Genomic DNA, 27439 nt, shown 5'->3' with positions numbered 1-27439 from the left:
TTAATATTTGACAGGAAAGAAGAAGTCTTTGGTCAGCATGGAGACGATGCAGGGGATCTGTTTCTTCCCACTGAATCCAGGAAGGTTGGAGGCAGACTCAAAGTTTGTGGCCACCCTGCGGTTGACTCTGGTCATGATCTGCATCAGCTCCAGCTCCCCACTGTATCGCTGCAACATCTCACACAGCGCCTGCATGAACCAGGAGCCGTTGGTGGTGTTTCTCCAGGAGTAGTACCCTGAAAGGAACCAGACATGGTTAGATTCTGGATTAATCCAGGGGAAAAAGTCCAACACCTGGTTCAGATCGTGGACCTCATCAAGGATCAGCCTGGACCCTCATCATGGACCAGTCTGGACCCTCATCATGGACCAGCCTGGACCCTCATCATAGACCAGCATGTACTCTCATCATGGACCAGCTTGTACCCTCATCAAGGACCGACCTGTACCCTCAATCATAGACCAGCCTGGACCTTCATCATGGACCAGCCTGTACCCTCAATCATAGACCAGCCTGGACCATCATCATAGACCAGCCTGGACCCTCATCATGGACCAGCCTGGACCCCCATCATGGACCAGGCTAGACCCCCATTATGGACCAGCCTGGACACCCATCATAGACCAGCCTGAACCCTCATAACAGACCAGCCTGGACCCTCATCATAGAACAGCCTGAATCCTCATCATAGACCAGCCTGGACCCTCATCATAGACCAGCCTGAATCCTCATCATAGACCAGCCTGGACCCTCATCATGGACCAGCCTGAATCCTCATCATAGACCAGCCTGGACCCTCATCATAGAACAGCCTGGACCCTCATCATAGACCAGCCTGGACCCTCAATCATAGACCAGCCTGCACCATCATCATAGACCAGCCTGGACCCTCATCATAGACCAGCCTGAATCCTCATCATAGACCAGCCTGGACCCTCATCATAGAACAGCCTGGACCCTCATCATAGAACAGCCTGGACCCTCATCATAGACCAGCCTGAATCCTCATCATAGACCAGCCTGGACCCTCAATCATAGACCAGCCTGCACCATCATCATAGACCAGCCTGAATCCTCATCATAGACCAGCCTGGACCCTCATCATAGAACAGCCTGGACCCTCATCATAGAACAGCCTGGACCCTCATCATAGAACAGCCTGGACCCCCATCATAGAACAGCCTGGACCCTCATCATAGACCAGCCGTACCGCTCTCTGCTGAAGTATCCATGATGGTTCGAGTTCTCCTCCAAAAATTATCCAAAACCTCTTAGATCTTAGACCTGACAGAAGGGATCTTAGACCTGACAGAAGGGATCTTAGACCTGACAGAAGGGATCTTAGACCTGACAGAAGGGATCTTAGGCCTGACAGAAGGGATCTTAGACCTGACAGAAGGGATCTTAGACCTGACAGAACTGATCTTAGACCTGACAGAACTGATCTTAGACCTGACAGAAGGGATCTTAGACCTGACAGAAGGGATCTTAGAGCTAACAGAACTGATCTTAGACCTGACAGAACTGATATTAGACCTGACAGAACTGAAGAAGAGTCGGGGTTTCCTTTCCTCTTCAGTTCCACACATTTTTCTAGAACTTGCCAACTGTGTTCTACTATTGTAGGGAATGGAGGAATGAAGGCCCCAACATCCCCAGCTTCACCAACAGTCCATCCTTGTGTTTTAAGCTGACGTTGTCTTTTGAAGCTTGTAAAACTCTAACCAGACTCCTCACTGGTCTAAGTTAGTTAAAAAAAAAGGCTGAAGTCGTAGACCCCTTTTCCAGACCAGTGGACCTCCACCCTGACTTACCTGGAGCAGTTGAATAAGCGTAAAGGAAATCCGCCTCCACAGGAATCCTCTCTATTTGCTCTGCTCTGCTGTCGGTCTCAACCATAGCCCCACCGTCCAGATCTGAGCCCCGACACGCCTAAAAGAGACCAGACCCAGACCCAGAGCTGTATTAGCTTGGAGACTCTACGGGGCTTCAGGTCTGAGCCCCTACATGTGTAAAGGAGCACTGAAGTGCTAATTCAGGATGAACAGGTGTGTTAGAATTATCATGTGTACCTGCTGAGGGACACTGACCTGGATGAAGAACAGCTTGGGTTTCCCCACCAGAGTGCTGCAGCGATCTCCTTTGAAGTATCTGGTGAAGTTTTCTATCTTTTCAAATCCGTCAGTGCCGTATATCCCCCCTTCTTCTCCGTGACTGAGCAGCACACAGGCGAATGAGGCGCTCTGGCTGTGGTCCTCCTGGGATACTGGACACACCAAAGAGAGAGATGGAACCATGGTTACTGGTCCACATGCTCCAGTCTGACAGCTGAGCCCACTGGGAACAGTGGTAACCAGTGGTCCGTCCTGTAAATGAGTCCCCCATCCCTGACTCAAAGACTGAAGACCCCCAACAACACTCAGCCTAAACAGCTCTAAAATGGATCCAGGTCTGGATCTTCTGCAGATTCAGGGCCTTCAGGAGATTTGTGAACATCATATCCGGTCTAAACTACTTCCTGTTGACAGCTTAAATGATCCGGTCCGACTGATCCCAAAGAGGAGAGAAACTAAGAATGTATTCAGACTAAAGCTCAGCTCTCAGGAGGATAAAAAGTAGGTAAAATAACAGAAACTCTCATTTCTGCTGAATAAGCAGGTAGAAGACTGATGTAGTCCTGCATGTGTAGACCTCAGTCTGACCTAGACCAGCTCACCTGGAGGAACCAACGTCAGACAGGGGCAGACCTGATCCTGGCCTCTCAATATAAACTGAGACAGGAACAGTAGTCCAGGACAGACCCTAAACCCTGACTGTAGCTTTTCTTTGCTGTGCATGCAAACGTATTGAGCGTTACCATAGAAACAGTAAAGTGTATTACCTTGGAACATCAGCTGATGTATCTGGTCCACGGTCTGATCGTTGGTAAACCTTATCTTATAGCCCAGACCAGAGAAGATCTTTATGGCGTTGGCCCCGTCCACATCTGTCCCGTTACGAGTGTTCATATCTGGAGAGGGAACACGGAGAGGTCATGGTAGGGAAATGCTTCTAGCTGAGTCAGCAGATCTGTGCTGGACCTGGTGTGAAAATCAGGCTGGGGTTCTTATTGAACGGGAGTGTGTACTTGTAGAGCGGTGGAAGTTCTTGTTGTTGATGATCAGACAGGTTCCCAGGCTGGGGTAGTCCATGTTGTAGCGGTAGGGGTCTGAGTCTGCAGTCTTAGTGCTGCTGAGGGGCAGAGAGTCTATCTCCTCTGAAGTCTTGGTTCCGTCTGCAGACCCTCCATCCGCTCTGAAAATAGCCACAGGAAAGCAGACTCTGTAAGGACAGGAACCATGTCGCTGAGACTCTGAGAGCTGGGTTAGTCTTCACTCCAGACGACTGTAAAAACGGTCTGAGGACCAGGACAGGAAGCATGGCGGTATTAGGACATGGGTTTGTAGTGGTTCTCAACCCTGCCCCATCAAACCCTGGAGAGAACACCTCTGAGCTAGTTTAATGGTTCCTGTATCTACAGTGAACCTGGGTCATTGTCAGGGTCAGAAAACTGCTTCAGACCAGATCGAACATTCTGATCAGAGCACACAGAGATGGTTTAACTCTCACAGCCAGCATTTATGCTCAGTTTAAAGAGTTCCTTTAAAATCCTAACACAGTTGTCCCTAAAACTGCTGTAAAAATAAAGAGCTGAGACAAAGATTCTACACATTTTTAAAAAAGGAATATTTCCTGGCAAAGTTGAGCTTTGTTCATTCAACACAGCCAAAACTCTTTAAATAAAAAAACTGAAGGGGACAAAATGTGAGGACGCTAGATGATTCTCACTGTCAGCACAGTCTGATCATAGTTATGTTTGTTTTTTCAATAAATGCATTATCCTCTGTTCATTTTATCCTGCTTATTTACTAAAATACCAGCTGATCTTTACATACTAATAACTAATTTATTTAAAGGTTTTAGTTTAATAGGATAAATATTAAAGAGAAAGTTAGAAAATCACAAAATTCAGAGATAATATATTTAAAAATACTTTAAGTTCAAATAATTTATATTATGATAAACTGTTATTTCTGAATACCAGTGTTAGTCTGAAAACTTTACCCTCATCTTTGATTAAATAAATTAAATCTAAATAAATTTCAGTGTGTCTGACAGAGTGACAATAATCAGGATATGATCATCAGAAGTCAGAATTTAGAGAGAAAAATGTTGAATGAAAAGTCTTTTCACGTCTGCTGGTTAGACGTCAGCCATGTAAATCTCCTCTTTACTGAGGTAAAACAGAAGAACAAAGTTCTGAGCCTGTTTGTCCCTCTCCTCTAGAACCAGTGGTTTTTATCGGTCCTGTTCTCGTTCACATATCTGATGGAATACAGGCAGAAATAAAGGCTGACAGCCAAACCTGGCATCAGGAACAAACGGCTGATGGGACTATCAATAAATCACTCTAGGGTCCAGATTTCACCTCTATGGGGAATGATTTCTACAATAAGGCTAAAAGGATCCTCACCTTGAGTATCTCTGCTCTGAATGAGGGGTCTGTTAAAGCCTGAGCAGCTCCGACCTCTGAGAGTATTGATCAACCCTCAGGCACAAACAGGAAACACTAACCTCTTTGAAAAGAACTTCAGGGCATCCACGGTGTCTCCACTGCCCTGAACGTCAGCGCCACCATCAGGCTGGGCCATGTTTCTACTGGTATGAGAGAGAAAGAAGAAAACAGAGCTGACAGCTGAGGAGAGCATGATCTCAGAAAACTCTAGATTTATCCACTTAAGGGGCTTAGAGCAGGGCTGGACAGCATCTCTGATCCATCAGACAATATTTCACTGATCAATAAAGCTCTGATGATGATGCTCAGAAGTGGTTGACAGGAGGAACCATTACAGCACAGGATTACTGATCACGAGAAAACCAATAAAACATGTCCAGGCAGGACCAGCAAAGATCATTCTAGTGATTGTATTCAGAATTATTAATGACTACAAATAAGCAAGAGATTAACTGTTGTATTGAACTAGTCCTTAACTGTTCTAGTGAACTAGTCCTTAACTGTTGTAGTGAACTAGTCCTTTAACTGTTGTAGTGAACTAGTCCTTTAACTGTTGTAGTGAACTAGTCCTTAACTCTTGTAGTGAACTAGTCCTTAACTGTTGTAGTGAACTAGTCCTTAACTGTTGTAGTGAACTAGTCCTTAACTGTTGTAGTGAACAAGTCCTTAACTGTTGTAGTGAACTAGTTTTTAACTGTTGTAGTGAACTAGTCCTTTAACTGTTGTAGTGAACTAGTCCTTAACTGTTGTAGTGAACTAGTCCTTAACTGTTGTAGTGAACTAGTCCTTAACTGTTGTAGTGAACTAGTCCTTTAACTGTTGTAGTGAACTAGTCCTTAACTGTTGTAGTGAACTAGTCCTTTAACTGTTGTAGTGAACTAGTCCTTAACTGTTGTAGTGAACTAGTCTTTAACTTTTGTAGTGAACTAGTCCTTAACTGTTGTAGTGAACTAGTCCTTTAACTGTTGTAGTGAACTAGTCTTTAACTGTTGTAGTGAACTAGTCCCCTTACTGTTGTAGTGAACTAGTCCTTAACTGTTGTAGTGAACTAGTCTTTAACTGTTGTAGTGAACTAGTCCTTAACTGTTGTAGTGAACTAGTCCTTAACTGTTGTAGTGAACTAGTCCTTAACTGTTGTAGTGAACTAGTCCTTTACAGTTGTAGTGAACTAGTCCTTAACTGTTGTAGTGAACTAGTCTTTAACTGTTGTAGTGAACTAGTCCTTTAACTGTTGTAGTGAACTAGTCTTTAACTGTTGTAGTGAACTAGTCCTTTAACTGTTGTAGTGAACTAGTCTTTAACTGTTGTAGTGAACTAGTCCTTTACAGTTGTAGTGAACTAGTCCTTAACTGTTGTAGTGAACTAGTCTTTAACTGTTGTAGTGAACTAGTCCTTTAACTGTTGTAGTGAACTAGTCCTTTAACTGTTGTAGTGAACTAGTCCTTAACTGTTGTATTGAACAAGTCCTTAACTGTTGTATTGAACAAGTCCTTAACTGTTGTATTGAACAAGTCCTTAACTGTTGTAGTGAACTAGTCTTTAACTGTTGTAGTGAACTAGTCCTTAACTGTTGTAGTGAACTAGTCCTTAACTGTTGTATTGAACAAGTCCTTAACTGTTGTAGTGAACTAGTCTTTAACTGTTGTAGTGAACTAGTCCTTAACTGTTGTAGTGAACTAGTCCTTAACTGTTGTAGTGAACTAGTCTTTAACTGTTGTAGTGAACTAGTCCTTAACTGTTGTATTGAACTAGTCCTTAACTGTTGTAGTGAACTAGTCCTTAACTGTTGTATTGAACAAGTCCTTAACTGTTGTATTGAACAAGTCCTTAACTGTTGTAGTGAACTAGTCTTTAACTGTTGTAGTGAACTAGTCCTTAACTGTTGTAGTGAACTAGTCCTTAACTGTTGTAGTGAACTAGTCTTTAACTGTTGTAGTGAACTAGTCCTTTAACTGTTGTAGTGAAATAGTCCTTAACTGTTGTAGTGAACTAGTCTTTAACTGTTGTAGTGAACTAGTCCTTAACTGTTGTAGTGAACTAGTCCTTTAACTGTTGTAGTGAACTAGTCCTTAACTGTTGTAGTGAACTAGTCCTTTACAGTTGTAGTGAACTAGTCCTTAACTGTTGTAGTGAACTAGTCTTTAACTGTTGTAGTGAACTAGTCCTTTAACTGTTGTAGTGAACTAGTCCTTAACTGTTGTAGTGAACTAGTCCTTAACTGTTGTAGTGAACTAGTCCTTTAACTGTTGTAGTGAACTAGTCTTTAACTGTTGTAGTGAACTAGTCCCCTTACTGTTGTAGTGAACTAGTCCTCTAACTGTTGTAGTGAACTAGTCCTTAACTGTTGTAGTGAACTAGTCCTTTAACTGTTGTAGTGAACTAGTCCTTTAACTGTTGTAGTGAACTAGTCCTGAACTGTTGTAGTGAACTAGTCCTTTAACTGTTGTAGTGAACTAGTCCTTAACTGTTGTAGTGAACTAGTCCTTAACTGTTGTAGTGAACTAGTCTTTAACTGTTGTAGTGAACTAGTCCTTTAACTGTTGTAGTGAACTAGACCTTAACTGTTGTAGTGAACTAGTCCTTTAACTGTTGTAGTGAACTAGTCTTTAACTGTTGTAGTGAACTAGTCCTTTAACTGTTGTAGTGAACTAGTCTTTAACTGTTGTAGTGAACTAGTCCTCTAACTGCTGTAGTGAACTAGTCCTTTAACTGTTGTAGTGAACTAGTCCTTTAACTGTTGTAGTGAACTAGACCTTAACTGTTGTAGTGAACTAGTCCTTTAACTGTTGTAGTGAACTAGACCTTAACTGTTGTAGTGAACTAGTCTTTAACTGTTGTAGTGAACTAGTCCTTTAACTGTTGTAGTGAACTAGACCTTAACTGTTGTAGTGAACTAGTCCTTAACTGTTGTAGTGAACTAGTCTTTAACTGTTGTAGTGAACTAGTCCTCTAACTGCTGTAGTGAACTAGTCCTTTAACTGTTGTAGTGAACTAGTCTTTAACTGTTGTAGTGAACTAGTCCTTTAACTGTTGTAGTGAACTAGTCCTTTAACTGTTGTAGTGAACTAGTCCTTAACTGTTGTAGTGAACTAGTCCTCTAACTGTTGTAGTGAACTAGTCCTTAACTGTTGTAGTGAACTAGTCCTCTAACTGTTGTAGTGAACTAGTCCTTTAACTGTTGTAGTGAACTAGTCCTTAACTGTTGTAGTGAACTAGTCCTCTAACTGTTGTAGTGAACTAGTCCTTAACTGTTGTAGTGAACTAGTCCTTAACTGTTGTAGTGAACTAGTCCTTAACTGTTGTAGTGAACTAGTCCTTAACTGTTGTAGTGAACTAGTCCTTAACTGTTGTAGTGAACTAGTCCTCTAACTGTTGTAGTGAACTAGTCCTTAACTGCTGTAGTGAACTAGTCCTTAACTGTTGTAGTGAACTAGTCCTTTAACTGTTGTAGTGAACTAGTCCTTAACTGTTGTAGTGAACTAGTCCTCTAACTGTTGTAGTGAACTAGTCCTTAACTGTTGTAGTGAACTAGTCCTTTAACTGTTGTAGTGAACTAGTCCTTAACTGCTGTAGTGAACTAGTCCTTAACTGCTGTAGTGAACTAGTCCTTAACTGTTGTAGTGAACTAGTCCTTAACTGTTGTAGTGAACTAGTCCTTAACTGTTGTAGTGAACTAGTCCTTCAACTGTTGTAGTGAACTAGTCCTTAACTGTTGTAGTGAACTAGTCCTTTAACTGTTGTAGTGAACTAGTCCTTAACTGTTGTAGTGAACTAGTCCTCTAACTGTTGTAGTGAACTAGTCCTTAACTGTTGTAGTGAACTAGTCCTTAACTGTTGTAGTGAACTAGTCCTTTAACTGTTGTAGTGAACTAGTCCTTAACTGTTGTAGTGAACTAGTCCTCTAACTGTTGTAGTGAACTAGTCCTTAACTGTTGTAGTGAACTAGTCCTCTAACTGTTGTAGTGAACTAGTCCCTGTTGTAGTGAACTAGTCCTTAACTGTTGTAGTGAACTAGTCCTCTAACTGTTGTAGTGAACTAGTCCTTAACTGCTGTAGTGAACTAGTCCTTAACTGTTGTAGTGAACTAGTCCTTTAACTGTTGTAGTGAACTAGTCCTTAACTGTTGTAGTGAACTAGTCCTCTAACTGTTGTAGTGAACTAGTCCTTAACTGTTGTAGTGAACTAGTCCTTTAACTGTTGTAGTGAACTAGTCCTTAACTGCTGTAGTGAACTAGTCCTTAACTGTTGTAGTGAACTAGTCCTCTAACTGTTGTAGTGAACTAGTCCTTAACTGTTGTAGTGAACTAGTCCTTTAACTGTTGTAGTGAACTAGTCCTTAACTGTTGTAGTGAACTAGTCCTCTAACTGTTGTAGTGAACTAGTCCTTAACTGTTGTAGTGAACTAGTCCTTTAACTGTTGTAGTGAACTAGTCCTTAACTGCTGTAGTGAACTAGTCCTTAACTGCTGTAGTGAACTAGTCCTTAACTGTTGTAGTGAACTAGTCCTCTAACTGTTGTAGTGAACTAGTCCTTAACTGTTGTAGTGAACTAGTCCTTTAACTGTTGTAGTGAACTAGTCCTTAACTGTTGTAGTGAACTAGTCCTTTAACTGTTGTAGTGAACTAGTCCTTTAACTGTTGTAGTGAACTAGTCCTCTAACTGTTGTAGTGAACTAGTCCTTAACTGTTGTAGTGAACTAGTCCTCTAACTGTTGTAGTGAACTAGTCCTTAACTGCTGTAGTGAACTAGTCCTTAACTGTTGTAGTGAACTAGTCCTCTAACTGTTGTAGTGAACTAGTCCTTAACTGTTGTAGTGAACTAGTCCTTAACTGTTGTAGTGAACTAGTCCTTAACTGTTGTAGTGAACTAGTCCTTAACTGTTGTAGTGAACTAGTCCTCTAACTGTTGTAGTGAACTAGTCCTTAACTGCTGTAGTGAACTAGTCCTTAACTGTTGTAGTGAACTAGTCCTTTAACTGTTGTAGTGAACTAGTCCTTAACTGTTGTAGTGAACTAGTCCTCTAACTGTTGTAGTGAACTAGTCCTTAACTGTTGTAGTGAACTAGTCCTTTAACTGTTGTAGTGAACTAGTCCTTAACTGCTGTAGTGAACTAGTCCTTAACTGCTGTAGTGAACTAGTCCTTAACTGTTGTAGTGAACTAGTCCTCTAACTGTTGTAGTGAACTAGTCCTTAACTGTTGTAGTGAACTAGTCCTTTAACTGTTGTAGTGAACTAGTCCTTAACTGTTGTAGTGAACTAGTCCTCTAACTGTTGTAGTGAACTAGTCGTTAACTGTTGTAGTGAACTAGTCCTTTAACTGTTGTAGTGAACTAGTCCTTTAACTGTTGTAGTGAACTAGTCCTTTAACTGTTGTAGTGAACTAGTCCTTAACTGTTGTATTGAACAAGTCCTTAACTGTTGTATTGAACAAGTCCTTAACTGTTGTAGTGAACTAGTCCTCTAACTGCTGTAGTGAACTAGTCCTTTAACTGTTGTAGTGAACTAGTCCTTAACTGTTGTAGTGAACTAGTCCTTTAACTGCTGTAGTGAACTAGTCCTTTAACTTTTGTAGTGAACTAGTCCTTAACTGTTGTAGTGAACTAGTCCTCTAACTGTTGTAGTGAACTAGTCCTCTAACTGTTGTTGTGAACTAGTCCTTAACTGTTGTAGTGAACTAGTCCTTTAACTGTTGTAGTGAACTAGTCCTCTAACTGTTGTAGTGAACTAGTCCTTTAACTGTTGTAGTGAACTAGTCCTTAACTGTTGTAGTGAAGTAGTCCTCTAACTGCTGTAGTGAACTAGTCCTTTAACTGCTGTAGTGAACTAGTCCTTAACTGTTGTAGTGAACTAGTCCTTAACTGTTGTAGTGAACTAGTCCTCTAACTGTCGTAGTGAACTAGTCCTTTAACTGTTGTAGTGAACTAGTCCTTAACTGTTGTAGTGAACTAGTCCTCATCTGTTGTAGTGAACTAGTCCTCTAACTGCTGTAGTGAACTAGTCCTCTAACTTTTGTAGTGAACTAGTCCTTAACTGTTGTAGTGAACTAGTCCTCTAACTGTTGTAGTGAACTAGTCCTCTAACTGTTGTAGTGAACTAGTCCTTAACTGTTGTAGTGAACTAGTCCTTTAACTGTTGTAGTGAACTAGTCCTTTAACTGTTGTAGTGAACTAGTCCTTTAACTGTTGTAGTGAACTAGTCTTTAACTTTTGTAGTGAACTAGTCCTTGACTGTTGTAGTGAACTAGTCCTTTAACTGTTGTAGTGAACTAGTCCTTAACTGTTGTAGTGAACTAGTCCTTTAACTGTTGTAGTGAACTAGTCCTTTAACTGTTGTAGTGAACTAGTCCTTAACTGTTGTAGTGAACTAGTCCTTTAACTGTTGTAGTGAACTAGTCCTTAACTGTTGTAGTGAACTAGTCCTTTAACTGTTGTAGTGAACTAGTCCTTAACTGTTGTAGTGAACTAGTCTTTAACTTTTGTAGTGAACTAGTCCTTAACTGTTGTAGTGAACTAGTCCTTTAACTGTTGTAGTGAACTAGTCTTTAACTGTTGTAGTGAACTAGTCCCCTTACTGTTGTAGTGAACTAGTCCTTAACTGTTGTAGTGAACTAGTCTTTAACTGTTGTAGTGAACTAGTCCTTAACTGTTGTAGTGAACTAGTCCTTAACTGTTGTAGTGAACTAGTCTTTAACTGTTGTAGTGAACTAGTCCTTTACAGTTGTAGTGAACTAGTCCTTAACTGTTGTAGTGAACTAGTCTTTAACTGTTGTAGTGAACTAGTCCTTTAACTGTTGTAGTGAACTAGTCTTTAACTGTTGTAGTGAACTAGTCCTTTAACTGTTGTAGTGAACTAGTCTTTAACTGTTGTAGTGAACTAGTCCTTTACAGTTGTAGTGAACTAGTCCTTAACTGTTGTAGTGAACTAGTCTTTAACTGTTGTAGTGAACTAGTCCTTTAACTGTTGTAGTGAACTAGTCCTTAACTGTTGTAGTGAACTAGTCCTTAACTGTTGTAGTGAACTAGTCCTTTAACTGTTGTAGTGAACTAGTCTTTAACTGTTGTAGTGAACTAGTCCCCTTACTGTTGTAGTGAACTAGTCCTCTAACTGTTGTAGTGAACTAGTCCTTAACTGTTGTAGTGAACTAGTCCTTTAACTGTTGTAGTGAACTAGTCCTTTAACTGTTGTAGTGAACTAGTCCTGAACTGTTGTAGTGAACTAGTCCTTTAACTGTTGTAGTGAACTAGTCCTTAACTGTTGTAGTGAACTAGTCCTTAACTGTTGTAGTGAACTAGTCTTTAACTGTTGTAGTGAACTAGTCCTTTAACTGTTGTAGTGAACTAGACCTTAACTGTTGTAGTGAACTAGTCCTTTAACTGTTGTAGTGAACTAGTCCTCTAACTGTTGTAGTGAACTAGTCCTTTAACTGTTGTAGTGAACTAGTCCTTAACTGTTGTAGTGAACTAGTCCTTTAACTGTTGTAGTGAACTAGACCTTAACTGTTGTAGTGAACTAGTCCTTTAACTGTTGTAGTGAACTAGTCTTTAACTGTTGTAGTGAACTAGTCCTCTAACTGCTGTAGTGAACTAGTCCTTTAACTGTTGTAGTGAACTAGTCCTTTAACTGTTGTAGTGAACTAGACCTTAACTGTTGTAGTGAACTAGTCCTTTAACTGTTGTAGTGAACTAGACCTTAACTGTTGTAATGAACTAGTCTTTAACTGTTGTAGTGAACTAGTCCTTTAACTGTTGTAGTGAACTAGACCTTAACTGTTGTAGTGAACTAGTCCTTTAACTGTTGTAGTGAACTAGTCTTTAACTGTTGTAGTGAACTAGTCCTCTAACTGCTGTAGTGAACTAGTCCTTTAACTGTTGTAGTGAACTAGTCTTTAACTGTTGTAGTGAACTAGTCCTTTAACTGTTGTAGTGAACTAGTCCTTTAACTGTTGTAGTGAACTAGTCCTTAACTGTTGTAGTGAACTAGTCCTCTAACTGTTGTAGTGAACTAGTCCTTAACTGTTGTAGTGAACTAGTCCTCTAACTGTTGTAGTGAACTAGTCCTTTAACTGTTGTAGTGAACTAGTCCTTAACTGTTGTAGTGAACTAGTCCTCTAACTGTTGTAGTGAACTAGTCCTTAACTGTTGTAGTGAACTAGTCCTTAACTGTTGTAGTGAACTAGTCCTTAACTGTTGTAGTGAACTAGTCCTTAACTGTTGTAGTGAACTAGTCCTTAACTGTTGTAGTGAACTAGTCCTCTAACTGTTGTAGTGAACTAGTCCTTAACTGTAGTGAACTAGTCCTTAACTGTTGTAGTGAACTAGTCCTTTAACTGTTGTAGTGAACTAGTCTCTAACTGTTGTAGTGAACTAGTCCTCTAAATGTTGTAGTGAAATAGTCATTAACTGTTGTAGTGAACTAGTCCTTTAACTGTTGTAGTGAACTAGTCCTTAACTGCTGTAGTGAACTAGTCCTTAACTGCTGTAGTGAACTAGTCCTTAACTGTTGTAGTGAACTAGTCCTCTAACTGTTGTAGTGAACTAGTCCTTAACTGTTGTAGTGAACTAGTCCTTTAACTGTTGTAGTGAACTAGTCCTTAACTGTTGTAGTGAACTAGTCCTTTAACTGTTGTAGTGAACTAGTCCTTAACTGTTGTAGTGAACTAGTCCTCTAACTGTTGTAGTGAACTAGTCCTTAACTGTTGTAGTGAACTAGTCCTCTAACTGTTGTAGTGAACTAGTCCTTTAACTGTTGTAGTGAACTAGTCCTTAACTGTTGTAGTGAACTAGTCCTGTAAGTGTTTTTGTGAACTAGTCCTTAACTGTTGTAGTGAACTAGTCCTTAACTGTTGTAGTGAACTAGTCCTTAACTGTTGTAGTGAACTAGTCCTTAACTGTTGTAGTGAACTAGTCCTCTAACTGTTGTAGTGAACTAGTCCTTAACTGCTGTAGTGAACTAGTCCTTAACTGCTGTAGTGAACTAGTCCTTTAACTGTTGTAGTGAACTAGTCCTTTAACTGTTGTAGTGAACTAGTCCTTAACTGTTGTAGTGAACTAGTCCTCTAACTGTTGTAGTGAACTAGTCCTTAACTGTTGTAGTGAACTAGTCCTTTAACTGTTGTAGTGAACTAGTCCTTAACTGCTGTAGTGAACTAGTCCTTAACTGCTGTAGTGAACTAGTCCTTAACTGTTGTAGTGAACTAGTCCTCTAACTGTTGTAGTGAACTAGTCCTTAACTGTTGTAGTGAACTAGTCCTTTAACTGTTGTAGTGAACTAGTCCTTAACTGTTGTAGTGAACTAGTCCTCTAACTGTTGTAGTGAACTAGTCCTTAACTGTTGTAGTGAACTAGTCCTTAACTGTTGTAGTGAACTAGTCCTTAACTGTTGTAGTGAACTAGTCCTTAACTGTTGTAGTGAACTAGTCCTTAACTGTTGTAGTGAACTAGTCCTCTAACTGTTGTAGTGAACTAGTCCTTAACTGCTGTAGTGAACTAGTCCTTAACTGTTGTAGTGAACTAGTCCTTTAACTGTTGTAGTGAACTAGTCCTTAACTGTTGTAGTGAACTAGTCCTCTAACTGTTGTAGTGAACTAGTCCTTAACTGTTGTAGTGAACTAGTCCTTTAACTGTTGTAGTGAACTAGTCCTTAACTGTTGTAGTGAACTAGTCCTTAACTGCTGTAGTGAACTAGTCCTTAACTGTTGTAGTGAACTAGTCCTCTAACTGTTGTAGTGAACTAGTCCTTAACTGTTGTAGTGAACTAGTCCTTTAACTGTTGTAGTGAACTAGTCCTTAACTGTTGTAGTGAACTAGTCCTTTAACTGTTGTAGTGAACTAGTCCTTAACTGTTGTAGTGAACTAGTCCTCTAACTGTTGTAGTGAACTAGTCCTTAACTGTTGTAGTGAACTAGTCCTCTAACTGTTGTAGTGAACTAGTCCTTTAACTGTTGTAGTGAACTAGTCCTTAACTGTTGTAGTGAACTAGTCCTCTAACTGTTGTAGTGAACTAGTCCTTAACTGTTGTAGTGAACTAGTCCTTAACTGTTGTAGTGAACTAGTCCTTAACTGTTGTAGTGAACTAGTCCTTAACTGTTGTAGTGAACTAGTCCTCTAACTGTTGTAGTGAACTAGTCCTTAACTGCTGTAGTGAACTAGTCCTTAACTGTTGTAGTGAACTAGTCCTTTAACTGTTGTAGTGAACTAGTCCTTAACTGTTGTAGTGAACTAGTCCTCTAACTGTTGTAGTGAACTAGTCCTTAACTGTTGTAGTGAACTAGTCCTTTAACTGTTGTAGTGAACTAGTCCTTAACTGCTGTAGTGAACTAGTCCTTAACTGCTGTAGTGAACTAGTCCTTAACTGTTGTAGTGAACTAGTCCTCTAACTGTTGTAGTGAACTAGTCCTTAACTGTTGTAGTGAACTAGTCCTTAACTGTTGTAGTGAACTAGTCCTTAACTGTTGTAGTGAACTAGTCCTCTAACTGTTGTAGTGAACTAGTCCTTAACTGTTGTAGTGAACTAGTCCTTTAACTGTTGTAGTGAACTAGTCCTTTAACTGTTGTAGTGAACTAGTCCTTAACTGTTGTAGTGAACTAGTCCTTAACTGTTGTATTGAACAAGTCCTTAACTGTTGTATTGAACAAGTCCTTAACTGTTGTAGTGAACTAGTCCTCTAACTGCTGTAGTGAACTAGTCCTTTAACTGTTGTAGTGAACTAGTCCTTAACTGTTGTAGTGAACTAGTCCTTTAACTGCTGTAGTGAACTAGTCCTTTAACTTTTGTAGTGAACTAGTCCTTAACTGTTGTAGTGAACTAGTCCTCTAACTGTTGTAGTGAACTAGTCCTCTAACTGTTGTAGTGAACTAGTCCTCTAACTGTTGTTGTGAACTAGTCCTTAACTGTTGTAGTGAACTAGTCCTTTAACTGTTGTAGTGAACTAGTCCTCTAACTGTTGTAGTGAACTAGTCCTCTAACTGTTGTAGTGAACTAGTCCTCTAACTGTTGTAGTGAACTAGTCCTCTAACTGTTGTTGTGAACTAGTCCTTAACTGTTGTAGTGAACTAGTCCTTTAACTGTTGTAGTGAACTAGTCCTTAACTGTTGTAGTGAACTAGTCCTTAACTGTTGTAGTGAACTAGTCCTCTAACTGCTGTAGTGAACTAGTCCTTTAACTGTTGTAGTGAACTAGTCCTTAACTGTTGTAGTGAACTAGTCCTCTAACTGCTGTAGTGAACTAGTCCTTTAACTGTTGTAGTGAACTAGTCCTTAACTGTTGTAGTGAACTAGTCCTTAACTGTTGTAGTGAACTAGTCCTCTAACTGTTGTAGTGAACTAGTCCTTTAACTGTTGTAGTGAACTAGTCCTTTAACTGTTGTAGTGAACTAGTCCTTAACTGTTGTAGTGAACTAGTCCTCTAACTGCTGTAGTGAACTAGTCCTTTAACTGTTGTAGTGAACTAGTCCTTAACTGTTGTAGTGAACTAGTCCTCTAACTGCTGTAGTGAACTAGTCCTTTAACTGTTGTAGTGAACTAGTCCTCATCTGTTGTAGTGAACTAGTCCTTAACTGTTGTAGTGAACTAGTCCTCTAACTGTTGTAGTGAACTAGTCCTTTAACTGTTGTAGTGAACTAGTCCTTAACTGTTGTAGTGAACTAGTCCTCATCTGTTGTAGTGAACTAGTCCTCTAACTGCTGTAGTGAACTAGTCCTTTAACTTTTGTAGTGAACTAGTCCTTAACTGTTGTAGTGAACTAGTCCTCTAACTGTTGTAGTGAACTAGTCCTCTAACTGTTGTAGTGAACTAGTCCTCTAACTGTTGTTGTGAACTAGTCCTTAACTGTTGTAGTGAACTAGTCCTTTAACTGTTGTAGTGAACTAGTCCTCTAACTGTTGTAGTGAACTAGTCCTCTAACTGTTGTTGTGAACTAGTCCTCTAACTGTTGTAGTGAACTAGTCCTTTAACTGTTGTAGTGAAGTAGTCCTCTAACTGTTGTTGTGAACTAGTCCTTAACTGTTGTAGTGAACTAGTCCTCTAACTGTTGTAGTGAACTAGTCCTCTAACTGTTGTTGTGAACTAGTCCTTAACTGTTGTAGTGAACTAGTCCTCTAACTGTTGTAGTGAACTAGTCCTCTAACTGTTGTTGTGAACTAGTCCTCTAACTGTTGTAGTGAACTAGTCCTCTAACTGTTGTAGTGAACTAGTCCTTTAACTGTTGTAGTGAACTAGTCCTCTAACTGTTGTAGTGAACTAGTCCTCTAACTGTTGTAGTGAACTAGTCCTCTAACTGTTGTTGTGAACTAGTCCTTAACTGTTGTAGTGAACTAGTCCTTTAACTGTTGTAGTGAACTAGTCCTTAACTGTTGTAGTGAACTAGTCCTTAACTGTTGTAGTGAACTAGTCCTTAACTGTTGTAGTGAACTAGTCCTTAACTGTTGTAGTGAACTAGTCCTTTAACTTTTGTAGTGAACTAGTCCTTTAACTGTTGTAGTGAACTAGTCCTCTAACTGTTGTAGTGAACTAGTCCTTAACTGTTGTAGTGAACTAGTCCTTAACTGTTGTAGTGAACTAGTCCTCTAACTGCTGTAGTGAACTAGTCCTTTAACTGTTGTAGTGAACTAGTCCTTAACTGTTGTAGTGAACTAGTCCTCTAACTGCTGTAGTGAACTAGTCCTTTAAATGTTGTAGTGAACTAGTCCTTAACTGTTGTAGTGAACTAGTCCTTAACTGTTGTAGTGAACTAGTCCTCTAACTGTTGTAGTGAACTAGTCCTTTAACTGTTGTAGTGAACTAGTCCTTTAACTGTTGTAGTGAACTAGTCCTTAACTGTTGTAGTGAACTAGTCCTCTAACTGCTGTAGTGAACTAGTCCTTTAACTGTTGTAGTGAACTAGTCCTTAACTGTTGTAGTGAACTAGTCCTCTAAGTGCTGTAGTGAACTAGTCCTTTAACTGTTGTAGTGAACTAGTCCTTAACTGTTGTAGTGAACTAGTCCTTAACTGTTGTAGTGAACTAGTCCTTAACTGTTGTAGTGAACTTGTCCTCTAACTGTTGTAGTGAACTAGTCCTTAACTGTTGTAGTGAACTAGTCCTTTACAGTTGTAGTGAACTAGTCCTTAACTGTTGTAGTGAACTAGTCTTTAACTGTTGTAGTGAACTAGTCCTTTAACTGTTGTAGTGAACTAGTCCTTAACTGTTGTAGTGAACTAGTCCTTAACTGTTGTAGTGAACTAGTCCTTTAACTGTTGTAGTGAACTAGTCTTTAACTGTTGTAGTGAACTAGTCCCCTTACTGTTGTAGTGAACTAGTCCTCTAACTGTTGTAGTGAACTAGTCCTTAACTGTTGTAGTGAACTAGTCCTTTAACTGTTGTAGTGAACTAGTCCTTTAACTGTTGTAGTGAACTAGTCCTGAACTGTTGTAGTGAACTAGTCCTTTAACTGTTGTAGTGAACTAGTCCTTAACTGTTGTAGTGAACTAGTCCTTAACTGTTGTAGTGAACTAGTCTTTAACTGTTGTAGTGAACTAGTCCTTTAACTGTTGTAGTGAACTAGACCTTAACTGTTGTAGTGAACTAGTCCTTTAACTGTTGTAGTGAACTAGTCTTTAACTGTTGTAGTGAACTAGTCCTTTAACTGTTGTAGTGAACTAGTCCTTAACTGTTGTAGTGAACTAGTCCTTTAACTGTTGTAGTGAACTAGACCTTAACTGTTGTAGTGAACTAGTCCTTTAACTGTTGTAGTGAACTAGTCTTTAACTGTTGTAGTGAACTAGTCCTCTAACTGCTGTAGTGAACTAGTCCTTTAACTGTTGTAGTGAACTAGTCCTTTAACTGTTGTAGTGAACTAGACCTTAACTGTTGTAGTGAACTAGTCCTTTAACTGTTGTAGTGAACTAGACCTTAACTGTTGTAGTGAATTAGTCCTTAACTGTTGTAGTGAACTAGTCCTTTAACTGTTGTAGTGAACTAGACCTTAACTGTTGTAGTGAACTAGTCCTTTAACTGTTGTAGTGAACTAGTCTTTAACTGTTGTAGTGAACTAGTCCTCTAACTGCTGTAGTGAACTAGTCCTTTAACTGTTGTAGTGAACTAGTCTTTAACTGTTGTAGTGAACTAGTCCTTTAACTGTTGTAGTGAACTAGTCCTTTAACTGTTGTAGTGAACTAGTCCTTAACTGTTGTAGTGAACTAGTCCTCTAACTGTTGTAGTGAACTAGTCCTTAACTGTTGTAGTGAACTAGTCCTCTAACTGTTGTAGTGAACTAGTCCTTTAACTGTTGTAGTGAACTAGTCCTTAACTGTTGTAGTGAACTAGTCCTCTAACTGTTGTAGTGAACTAGTCCTTAACTGTTGTAGTGAACTAGTCCTTAACTGTTGTAGTGAACTAGTCCTTAACTGTTGTAGTGAACTAGTCCTTAACTGTTGTAGTGAACTAGTCCTCTAACTGTTGTAGTGAACTAGTCCTTAACTGCTGTAGTGAACTAGTCCTTAACTGTTGTAGTGAACTAGTCCTTTAACTGTTGTAGTGAACTAGTCCTTAACTGTTGTAGTGAACTAGTCCTCTAACTGTTGTAGTGAACTAGTCCTTAACTGTTGTAGTGAACTAGTCCTTTAACTGTTGTAGTGAACTAGTCCTTAACTGCTGTAGTGAACTAGTCCTTAACTGCTGTAGTGAACTAGTCCTTAACTGTTGTAGTGAACTAGTCCTCTAACTGTTGTAGTGAACTAGTCCTTAACTGTTGTAGTGAACTAGTCCTTTAACTGTTGTAGTGAACTAGTCCTTAACTGTTGTAGTGAACTAGTCCTTTAACTGTTGTAGTGAACTAGTCCTTAACTGTTGTAGTGAACTAGTCCTCTAACTGTTGTAGTGAACTAGTCCTTAACTGTTGTAGTGAACTAGTCCTCTAACTGTTGTAGTGAACTAGTCCTTTAACTGTTGTAGTGAACTAGTCCTTAACTGTTGTAGTGAACTAGTCCTCTAACTGTTGTAGTGAACTAGTCCTTAACTGTTGTAGTGAACTAGTCCTTAACTGTTGTAGTGAACTAGTCCTTAACTGTTGTAGTGAACTAGTCCTTAACTGTTGTAGTGAACTAGTCCTCTAACTGTTGTAGTGAACTAGTCCTTAACTGCTGTAGTGAACTAGTCCTTAACTGCTGTAGTGAACTAGTCCTTTAACTGTTGTAGTGAACTAGTCCTTTAACTGTTGTAGTGAACTAGTCCTTAACTGTTGTAGTGAACTAGTCCTCTAACTGTTGTAGTGAACTAGTCCTTAACTGTTGTAGTGAACTAGTCCTTTAACTGTTGTAGTGAACTAGTCCTTAACTGCTGTAGTGAACTAGTCCTTAACTGCTGTAGTGAACTAGTCCTTAACTGTTGTAGTGAACTAGTCCTCTAACTGTTGTAGTGAACTAGTCCTTAACTGTTGTAGTGAACTAGTCCTTTAACTGTTGTAGTGAACTAGTCCTTAACTGTTGTAGTGAACTAGTCCTCTAACTGTTGTAGTGAACTAGTCCTTAACTGTTGTAGTGAACTAGTCCTTAACTGTTGTAGTGAACTAGTCCTTAACTGTTGTAGTGAACTAGTCCTTAACTGTTGTAGTGAACTAGTCCTCTAACTGTTGTAGTGAACTAGTCCTTAACTGCTGTAGTGAACTAGTCCTTAACTGTTGTAGTGAACTAGTCCTTTAACTGTTGTAGTGAACTAGTCCTGTTGTAGTGAACTAGTCCTCTAACTGTTGTAGTGAACTAGTCCTAACTGTTGTAGTGAACTAGTCCTTTAACTGTTGTAGTGAACTAGTCCTTAACTGCTGTAGTGAACTAGTCCTTAACTGTAGTGAACTAGTCTTTAACTGTTGTAGTGAACTAGTCCTCTAACTGTTGTAGTGAACTAGTCCTTAACTGTTGTAGTGAACTAGTCCTTTAACTGTTGTAGTGAACTAGTCCTTAACTGTTGTAGTGAACTAGTCCTTTAACTGTTGTAGTGAACTAGTCCTTAACTGTTGTAGTGAACTAGTCCTCTAACTGTTGTAGTGAACTAGTCCTTAACTGTTGTAGTGAACTAGTCCTCTAACTGTTGTAGTGAACTAGTCCTTTAACTGTTGTAGTGAACTAGTCCTTAACTGTTGTAGTGAACTAGTCCTCTAACTGTTGTAGTGAACTAGTCCTTAACTGTTGTAGTGAACTAGTCCTTAACTGTTGTAGTGAACTAGTCCTTAACTGTTGTAGTGAACTAGTCCTTAACTGTTGTAGTGAACTAGTCCTCTAACTGTTGTAGTGAACTAGTCCTTAACTGCTGTAGTGAACTAGTCCTTAACTGTTGTAGTGAACTAGTCCTTTAACTGTTGTAGTGAACTAGTCCTTAACTGTTGTAGTGAACTAGTCCTCTAACTGTTGTAGTGAACTAGTCCTTAACTGTTGTAGTGAACTAGTCCTTTAACTGTTGTAGTGAACTAGTCCTTAACTGCTGTAGTGAACTAGTCCTTAACTGCTGTAGTGAACTAGTCCTTAACTGTTGTAGTGAACTAGTCCTCTAACTGTTGTAGTGAACTAGTCCTTAACTGTTGTAGTGAACTAGTCCTTAACTGTTGTAGTGAACTAGTCCTTAACTGTTGTAGTGAACTAGTCCTCTAACTGTTGTAGTGAACTAGTCCTTAACTGTTGTAGTGAACTAGTCCTTTAACTGTTGTAGTGAACTAGTCCTTTAACTGTTGTAGTGAACTAGTCCTTAACTGTTGTAGTGAACTAGTCCTGTAACTGTTGTAGTGAAATAGTCCTTAACTGTTGTATTTAACTAGTCCTTAACTGTTTTAGTGAACTATTCCTCTAACTGCTGTAGTGAACTAGTCCTTTAACTGTTGTAGTGAACTAGTCCTTAACTGTTGTAGTGAACTAGTCCTTTAACTGCTGTAGTGAACTAGTCCTTTAACTTTTGTAGTGAACTAGTCCTTAACTGTTGTAGTGAACTAGTCCTCTAACTGTTGTAGTGAACTAGTCCTTTAAATGTTGTAGTGAACTAGTCCTCTAACTGTTGTTGTGAACTAGTCCTTAACTGTTGTAGTGAACTAGTCCTTTAACTGTTGTAGTGAACTAGTCCTCTAACTGTTGTAGTGAACTAGTCCTCTAACTGTTGTAGTGAACTAGTCCTCTAACTGTTGTAGTGAACTTGTCCTCTAACTGTTGTAGTGAACTAGTCCTTAACTGTTGTAGTGAACTAGTCCTTTAACTGTTGTAGTGAACTAGTCCTTAACTGTTGTAGTGAACTAGTCCTTAACTGTTGTAGTGAACTAGTCCTCTAACTGCTGTAGTGAACTAGTCCTTTAACTGTTGTAGTGAACTAGTCCTTAACTGTTGTAGTGAACTAGTCCTCTAACTGTTGTAGTGAACTAGTCCTTTAACTGTTGTAGTGAACTAGTCCTTAACTGTTGTAGTGAACTAGTCCTTAACTGTTGTAGTGAACTAGTCCTCTAACTGTTGTAGTGAACTAGTCCTTTAACTGTTGTAGTGAACTAGTCCTTTAACTGTTGTAGTGAACTAGTCCTTAACTGTTGTAGTGAACTAGTCCTCTAACTGCTGTAGTGAACTAGTCCTTTAACTGTTGTAGTGAACTAGTCCTTAACTGTTGTAGTGAACTAGTCCTCTAACTGCTGTAGTGAACTAGTCCTTTAACTGTTGTAGTGAACTAGTCCTCATCTGTTGTAGTGAACTAGTCCTTAACTGTTGTAGTGAACTAGTCCTCTAACTGTTGTAGTGAACTAGTCCTTTAACTGTTGTAGTGAACTAGTCCTTAACTGTTGTAGTGAACTAGTCCTCATCTGTTGTAGTGAACTAGTCCTCTAACTGCTGTAGTGAACTAGTCCTTTAACTTTTGTAGTGAACTAGTCCTTAACTGTTGTAGTGAACTAGTCCTCTAACTGTTGTCGTGAACTAGTCCTCTAACTGTTGTAGTGAACTAGTCCTCTACCTGTTGTAGTTAACTAGGCCTTAACTGTTGTAGTGAACTAGTCCTTTAACTGTTGTAGTGAACTAGTCCTCTAACTGTTGTAGTGAACTAGTCCTCTAACTGTTGTAGAGAACTAGACCTATAACTGTTGTATTGAACTAGTCATTTAACTGTTGTAGTGAAGTAGACCTGTAACTGTTTTTGTGAACTAGTCCTTAACTGTTGTAGTGAACTAGTCCTCTAACTGTTGTAGTGAACTAGTCCTCTAACTGTTGTTGTGAACTAGTCCTTAACTGTTGTAGTGAACTAGTCCTCTAACTGTTGTAGTGAACTAGTCCTCTAACTGTTGTAGTGAACTAGTCCTCTAACTGTTGTAGTGAACTAGTCCTCTAACTGTTGTAGTGAACTAGTCCTTTAACTGTTGTAGTGAACTAGTCCTCTAACTGTTGTAGTGAACTAGTCCTCTAACTGTTGTAGTGAACTAGTCCTCTAACTGTTGTTGTGAACTAGTCCTTAACTGTTGTAGTGAACTAGTCCTTTAACTGTTGTAGTGAACTAGTCCTTAACTGTTGTAGTGAACTAGTCCTTAACTGTTGTAGTGAACTAGTCCTTAACTGTTGTAGTGAACTAGTCCTTAACTGTTGTAGTGAACTAGTCCTTTACCTTTTGTAGTGAACTATTCCTTTAACTGTTGTAGTGAACTAGTCCTCTAACTGTTGTCGTGCACTAGACGTTAACGGTTGTAGTGAACTAGTCCCTGGTGTAGTGAACTAGTCCTCTAACTGCTGTAGTGAACTAGTCCTTTAACTGTTGTAGTGAACTAGTCCTTAACTGTTGTAGTGAACTAGTCCTCTAACTGCTGTAGTGAACTAGTCCTTTAAATGTTGTAGTGAACTAGTCCTTAACTGTTGTAGTGAACTAGTCCTTAACTGTTGTAGTGAACTAGTCCTCTAACTGTTGTAGTGAACTAGTCCTTTAACTGTTGTAGTGAACTAGTCCTTTAACTGTTGTAGTGAACTAGTCCTTAACTGTTGTAGTGAACTAGTCCTCTAACTGCTGTAGTGAACTAGTCCTTTAACTGTTGTAGTGAACTAGTCCTTAACTGTTGTAGTGAACTAGTCCTCTAAGTGCTGTAGTGAACTAGTCATTTAACTGTTGTAGTGAACTAGTCCTTAACTGTTGTAGTGAACTAGTCCTTAACTGTTGTAGTGAACTAGTCCTTAACTGTTGTAGTGAACTTGTCCTCTAACTGTTGTAGTGAACTAGTCCTTTAACTGTTGTAGTGAACTAGTCCTTAACTGTTGTAGTGAACTAGTCCTTAACTGTTGTAGTGAACTAGTCCTCTAACTGTTGTAGTGAACTAGTCCTTTAACTGTTGTAGTGAACTAGTCCTCTAACTGTTGTAGTGAACTAGTCCTCATCTGTTGTAGTGAACTAGTCCTTATCTGTTGTAGTGAACTAGTCCTTATCTGTTGTAGTGAACTAGTACTTAACTGCTGGAGTAAACTAGACTTTAACTGAGCTGTAGTATAATCACCTACCTGTCCAGGTGAGACTGACTCACTGTGAGGTGACTCATTAGGGGATTTCTTTCCTCTGTAGTTCAGGTGAACTGCTCCTATCATAGTTCTATTGTTCATCAATGAAAACTTTAAATCTAAACCAAAGAAATCCAGAAATTCACAATCATGATTTCAGACATTAGTCCAGGTGGAGGAGGATGTTTGGGGGGAGTGTTACTGAAATATACCTTCATATTTGATCTTCTTGTCCCATGGGATTCATGTTTCATTTTATAATTATTCCTGTTTAGTTCATTCTTAACTGTATTATTGAGGTCAGTGTCAAAGGTGAAGGTGTGTTTATAGCCATCAGGACTCATATTGAAACTGATAGACACAGAGGAGCATGGAGTCTTTGGTAACCACTGTGTAGTCATGAATGTTTAACATAGTCAGGGTTATAATAACAATGTTTAACATAGTCAGGGTTATAATAACAATGTTTAACATAGTCAGGGTTATAATAACAATGTTTAACATAGTCAGGGTTATAATAACAATGTTTAACATAGTCAGGGTTATAATAGTAATGTTTAACATAGTCAGGGTTATAATAGTAATGTTTAACATAGTCAGGGTTATAATAATAATGTTTAACATAGTCAGGGTTATAATAATAATGTTTAACATAGTCAGGGTTATAATAGTAATGTTTAACATAGTCAGGGTTATAATAGTAATGTTTAACATAGTCAGGGTTATAATAATAATGTTTAACATAGTCAGGGTTATAATAGTAATGTTTAACATAGTCAGGGTTATAATAATAATGTTTAACATAGTCAGGGTTATAATAATAATGTTTAACATAGTCAGGGTTATAATAACAATGTTTAACATAGTCAGGGTTATAATAGTAATGTTTAACATAGTCAGGGTTATAATAACAATGTTTAACATAGTCAGGGTTATAATAGTAATGTTTAACATAGTCAGGGTTATAATAGTAATGTTTAACATAGTCAGGGTTATAATAATAATGTTTAACATAGTCAGGGTTATAATAACAATGTTTAACATAGTCAGGGTTATAATAGTAATGTTTAACATAGTCAGGGTTATAATAATAATGTTTAACATAGTCAGGGTTATAATAATAATGTTTAACATAGTCAGGGTTATAATAGTAATGTTTAACATAGTCAGGGTTATAATAATAATGTTTAACATAGTCAGGGTTATAATAATAATGTTTAACATAGTCAGGGTTATAATAATAATGTTTAACATAGTCAGGGTTATAATAATAATGTTAAACATAGTCAGGGTTATAATAATAATGTTTAACATAGTCAGGGTTATAATAACAATGTTTAACATAGTCAGGGTTATAATAATAATGTTTAACATAGTCAGGGTTATAATAACAATGTTTAACATAGTCAGGGTTATAATAATAATGTTTAACATAGTCAGGGTTATAATAGTAATGTTTAACATAGTCAGGGTTATAATAATAATGTTTAACATAGTCAGGGTTATAATAACAATGTTTAACATAGTCAGGGTTATAATAATAATGTTAAACATAGTCAGGGTTATAATAGTAATGTTTAACATAGTCAGGGTTATAATAGTAATGTTTAACATAGTCAGGGTTATAATAATAATGTTTAACATAGTCAGGGTTATAATAGTAATGTTTAACATAGTCAGGGTTATAATAACAATGTTTAACATAGTCAGGGTTATAATAACAATGTTTAACATAGTCAGGGTTATAATAACAATGTTTAACATAGTCAGGGTTATAATAGTAATGTTTAACATAGTCAGGGTTATAATAATAATGTTAAACATAGTCAGGGTTATAATAGTAATGTTTAACATAGTCAGGGTTATAATAATAATGTTTAACATAGTCAGGGTTATAATAGTAATGTTTAACATAGTCAGGGTTATAATAATAATGTTAAACATAGTCAGGGTTATAATAGTAATGTTTAACATAGTCAGGGTTATAATAGTAATGTTTAACATAGTCAGGGTTATAATAATAATGTTTAACATAGTCAGGGTTATAATAATAATGTTTAACATAGTCAGGGTTATAATAATAATGTTTAACATAGTCAGGGTTATAATAGTAATGTTTAACATAGTCAGGGTTATAATAGTAATGTTTAACATAGTCAGGGTTATAAGAATAAAGTTAAACATAGTCAGGGTTATAATAGTAATGTTTAACATAGTCAGGGTTATAATAGTAATGTTAATCATAGTCAGGGTTATAATAGTAATGTTTAACATAGTCAGGGTTATAATAGTAATGTTTAACATAGTCAGGGTTATAATAATAATGTTAAACATAGTCAGGGTTATAATAGTAATGTTTAACATAGTCAGGGTTATAATAGTAATGTTTAACATAGTCAGGGTTATAATAGTAATGTTAAACATAGTCAGGGTTATAATAGTAATGTTAAACATAGTCAGGGTTATAATAGTAATGTTTAACATAGTCAGGGTTATAATAATAATGTTAAACATAGTCAGGGTTATAATAGTAATGTTTAACATAGTCAGGGTTATAATAGTAATGTTTAACATAGTCAGGGTTATAATAGTAATGTTAAACATAGTCAGGGTTATAATAGTAATGTTTAACATAGTCAGGGTTATAATAATAATGTTTAACATAGTCAGGGTTATAATAGTAATGTTTAACATAGTCAGGGTTATAATAATAATGTTAAACATAGTCAGGGTTATAATAGTAATGTTTAACATAGTCAGGGTTATAATAGTAATGTTTAACATAGTCAGGGTTATAATAGTAATGTTTAACATAGTCAGGGTTATAATAATAATGTTTAACATAGTCAGGGTTATAATAGTAATGTTTAACATAGTCAGGGTTATAATAGTAATGTTTAACATAGTCAGGGTTATAATAGTAATGTTTAACATAGTCAGGGTTATAATAGTAATGTTTAACAGGTTCAATATTTAATCTCTAACGGTGATTTGGCTAAATGTGGTTTAAACAGATTCTCATATCAGTCAGTTTACCGACATTCATTTAAACCTGTTATACTGTCACTTTAAATCCCTCAGGTAAGATATTAGGCCAGTAAAACTCATAAATGATTTAATAAAAAAAGAAATGAAGAATTTAAACAGGTTTAGTTCGTCCGCTAACTTTAGCTTGGTAATTCACAGACGCCCATTAACAGCTTTAACGTTCACAGACACCTGAAAACTCGTTATTCCGGTTAAATCACTAAAATGAAGTCGTGCTAATCCTCCCAACAGAGTCAGATTTCCTCCAGCCACCGTTCCTAATGACTGAATAAACATGTAAAATAAACGTACCTTTTTTATACAGACGTTGGTGGATAAATCCTTAGTTAGCAGGTCTCTTCCTTCTTCACTTCTCTACATAACGACGTAGTTAT

The 27439-nt window shown here is 38.1% G+C and overlaps 1 protein-coding gene across 2 annotated transcripts; it reads right to left on the bottom strand.

The window, feature by feature from the left end:
- LOC121506610 (caspase-3-like) lies at positions 1-27439 on the bottom strand. Of its 2 annotated transcripts, none has more exons than XM_041782418.1 (7): positions 27357-27439; positions 4616-4699; positions 3129-3295; positions 2883-3011; positions 2092-2267; positions 1816-1933; positions 1-236 (listed from the first exon to the last, which is right to left on the bottom strand). In XM_041782418.1, the coding sequence occupies exons 2-7, from the start codon at positions 4690-4692 to the stop codon at positions 1-3; spliced, it is 903 nt and encodes a 300-aa protein (XP_041638352.1). In that variant the 5' UTR covers positions 4693-4699; positions 27357-27439. The 2 variants fall into 2 exon arrangements, with proteins under 2 accessions (XP_041638352.1, XP_041638353.1); XM_041782419.1 differs by having other exon boundaries at positions 4616-4696; positions 27357-27423.

Source organism: Cheilinus undulatus, unplaced genomic scaffold (genome assembly GCF_018320785.1).
Source record: "Cheilinus undulatus unplaced genomic scaffold, ASM1832078v1 Contig10, whole genome shotgun sequence".
NCBI classification, from domain to species: domain Eukaryota; kingdom Metazoa; phylum Chordata; class Actinopteri; order Labriformes; family Labridae; genus Cheilinus; species Cheilinus undulatus.
This window is presented reverse-complemented; position numbering and strand designations above follow the sequence as displayed.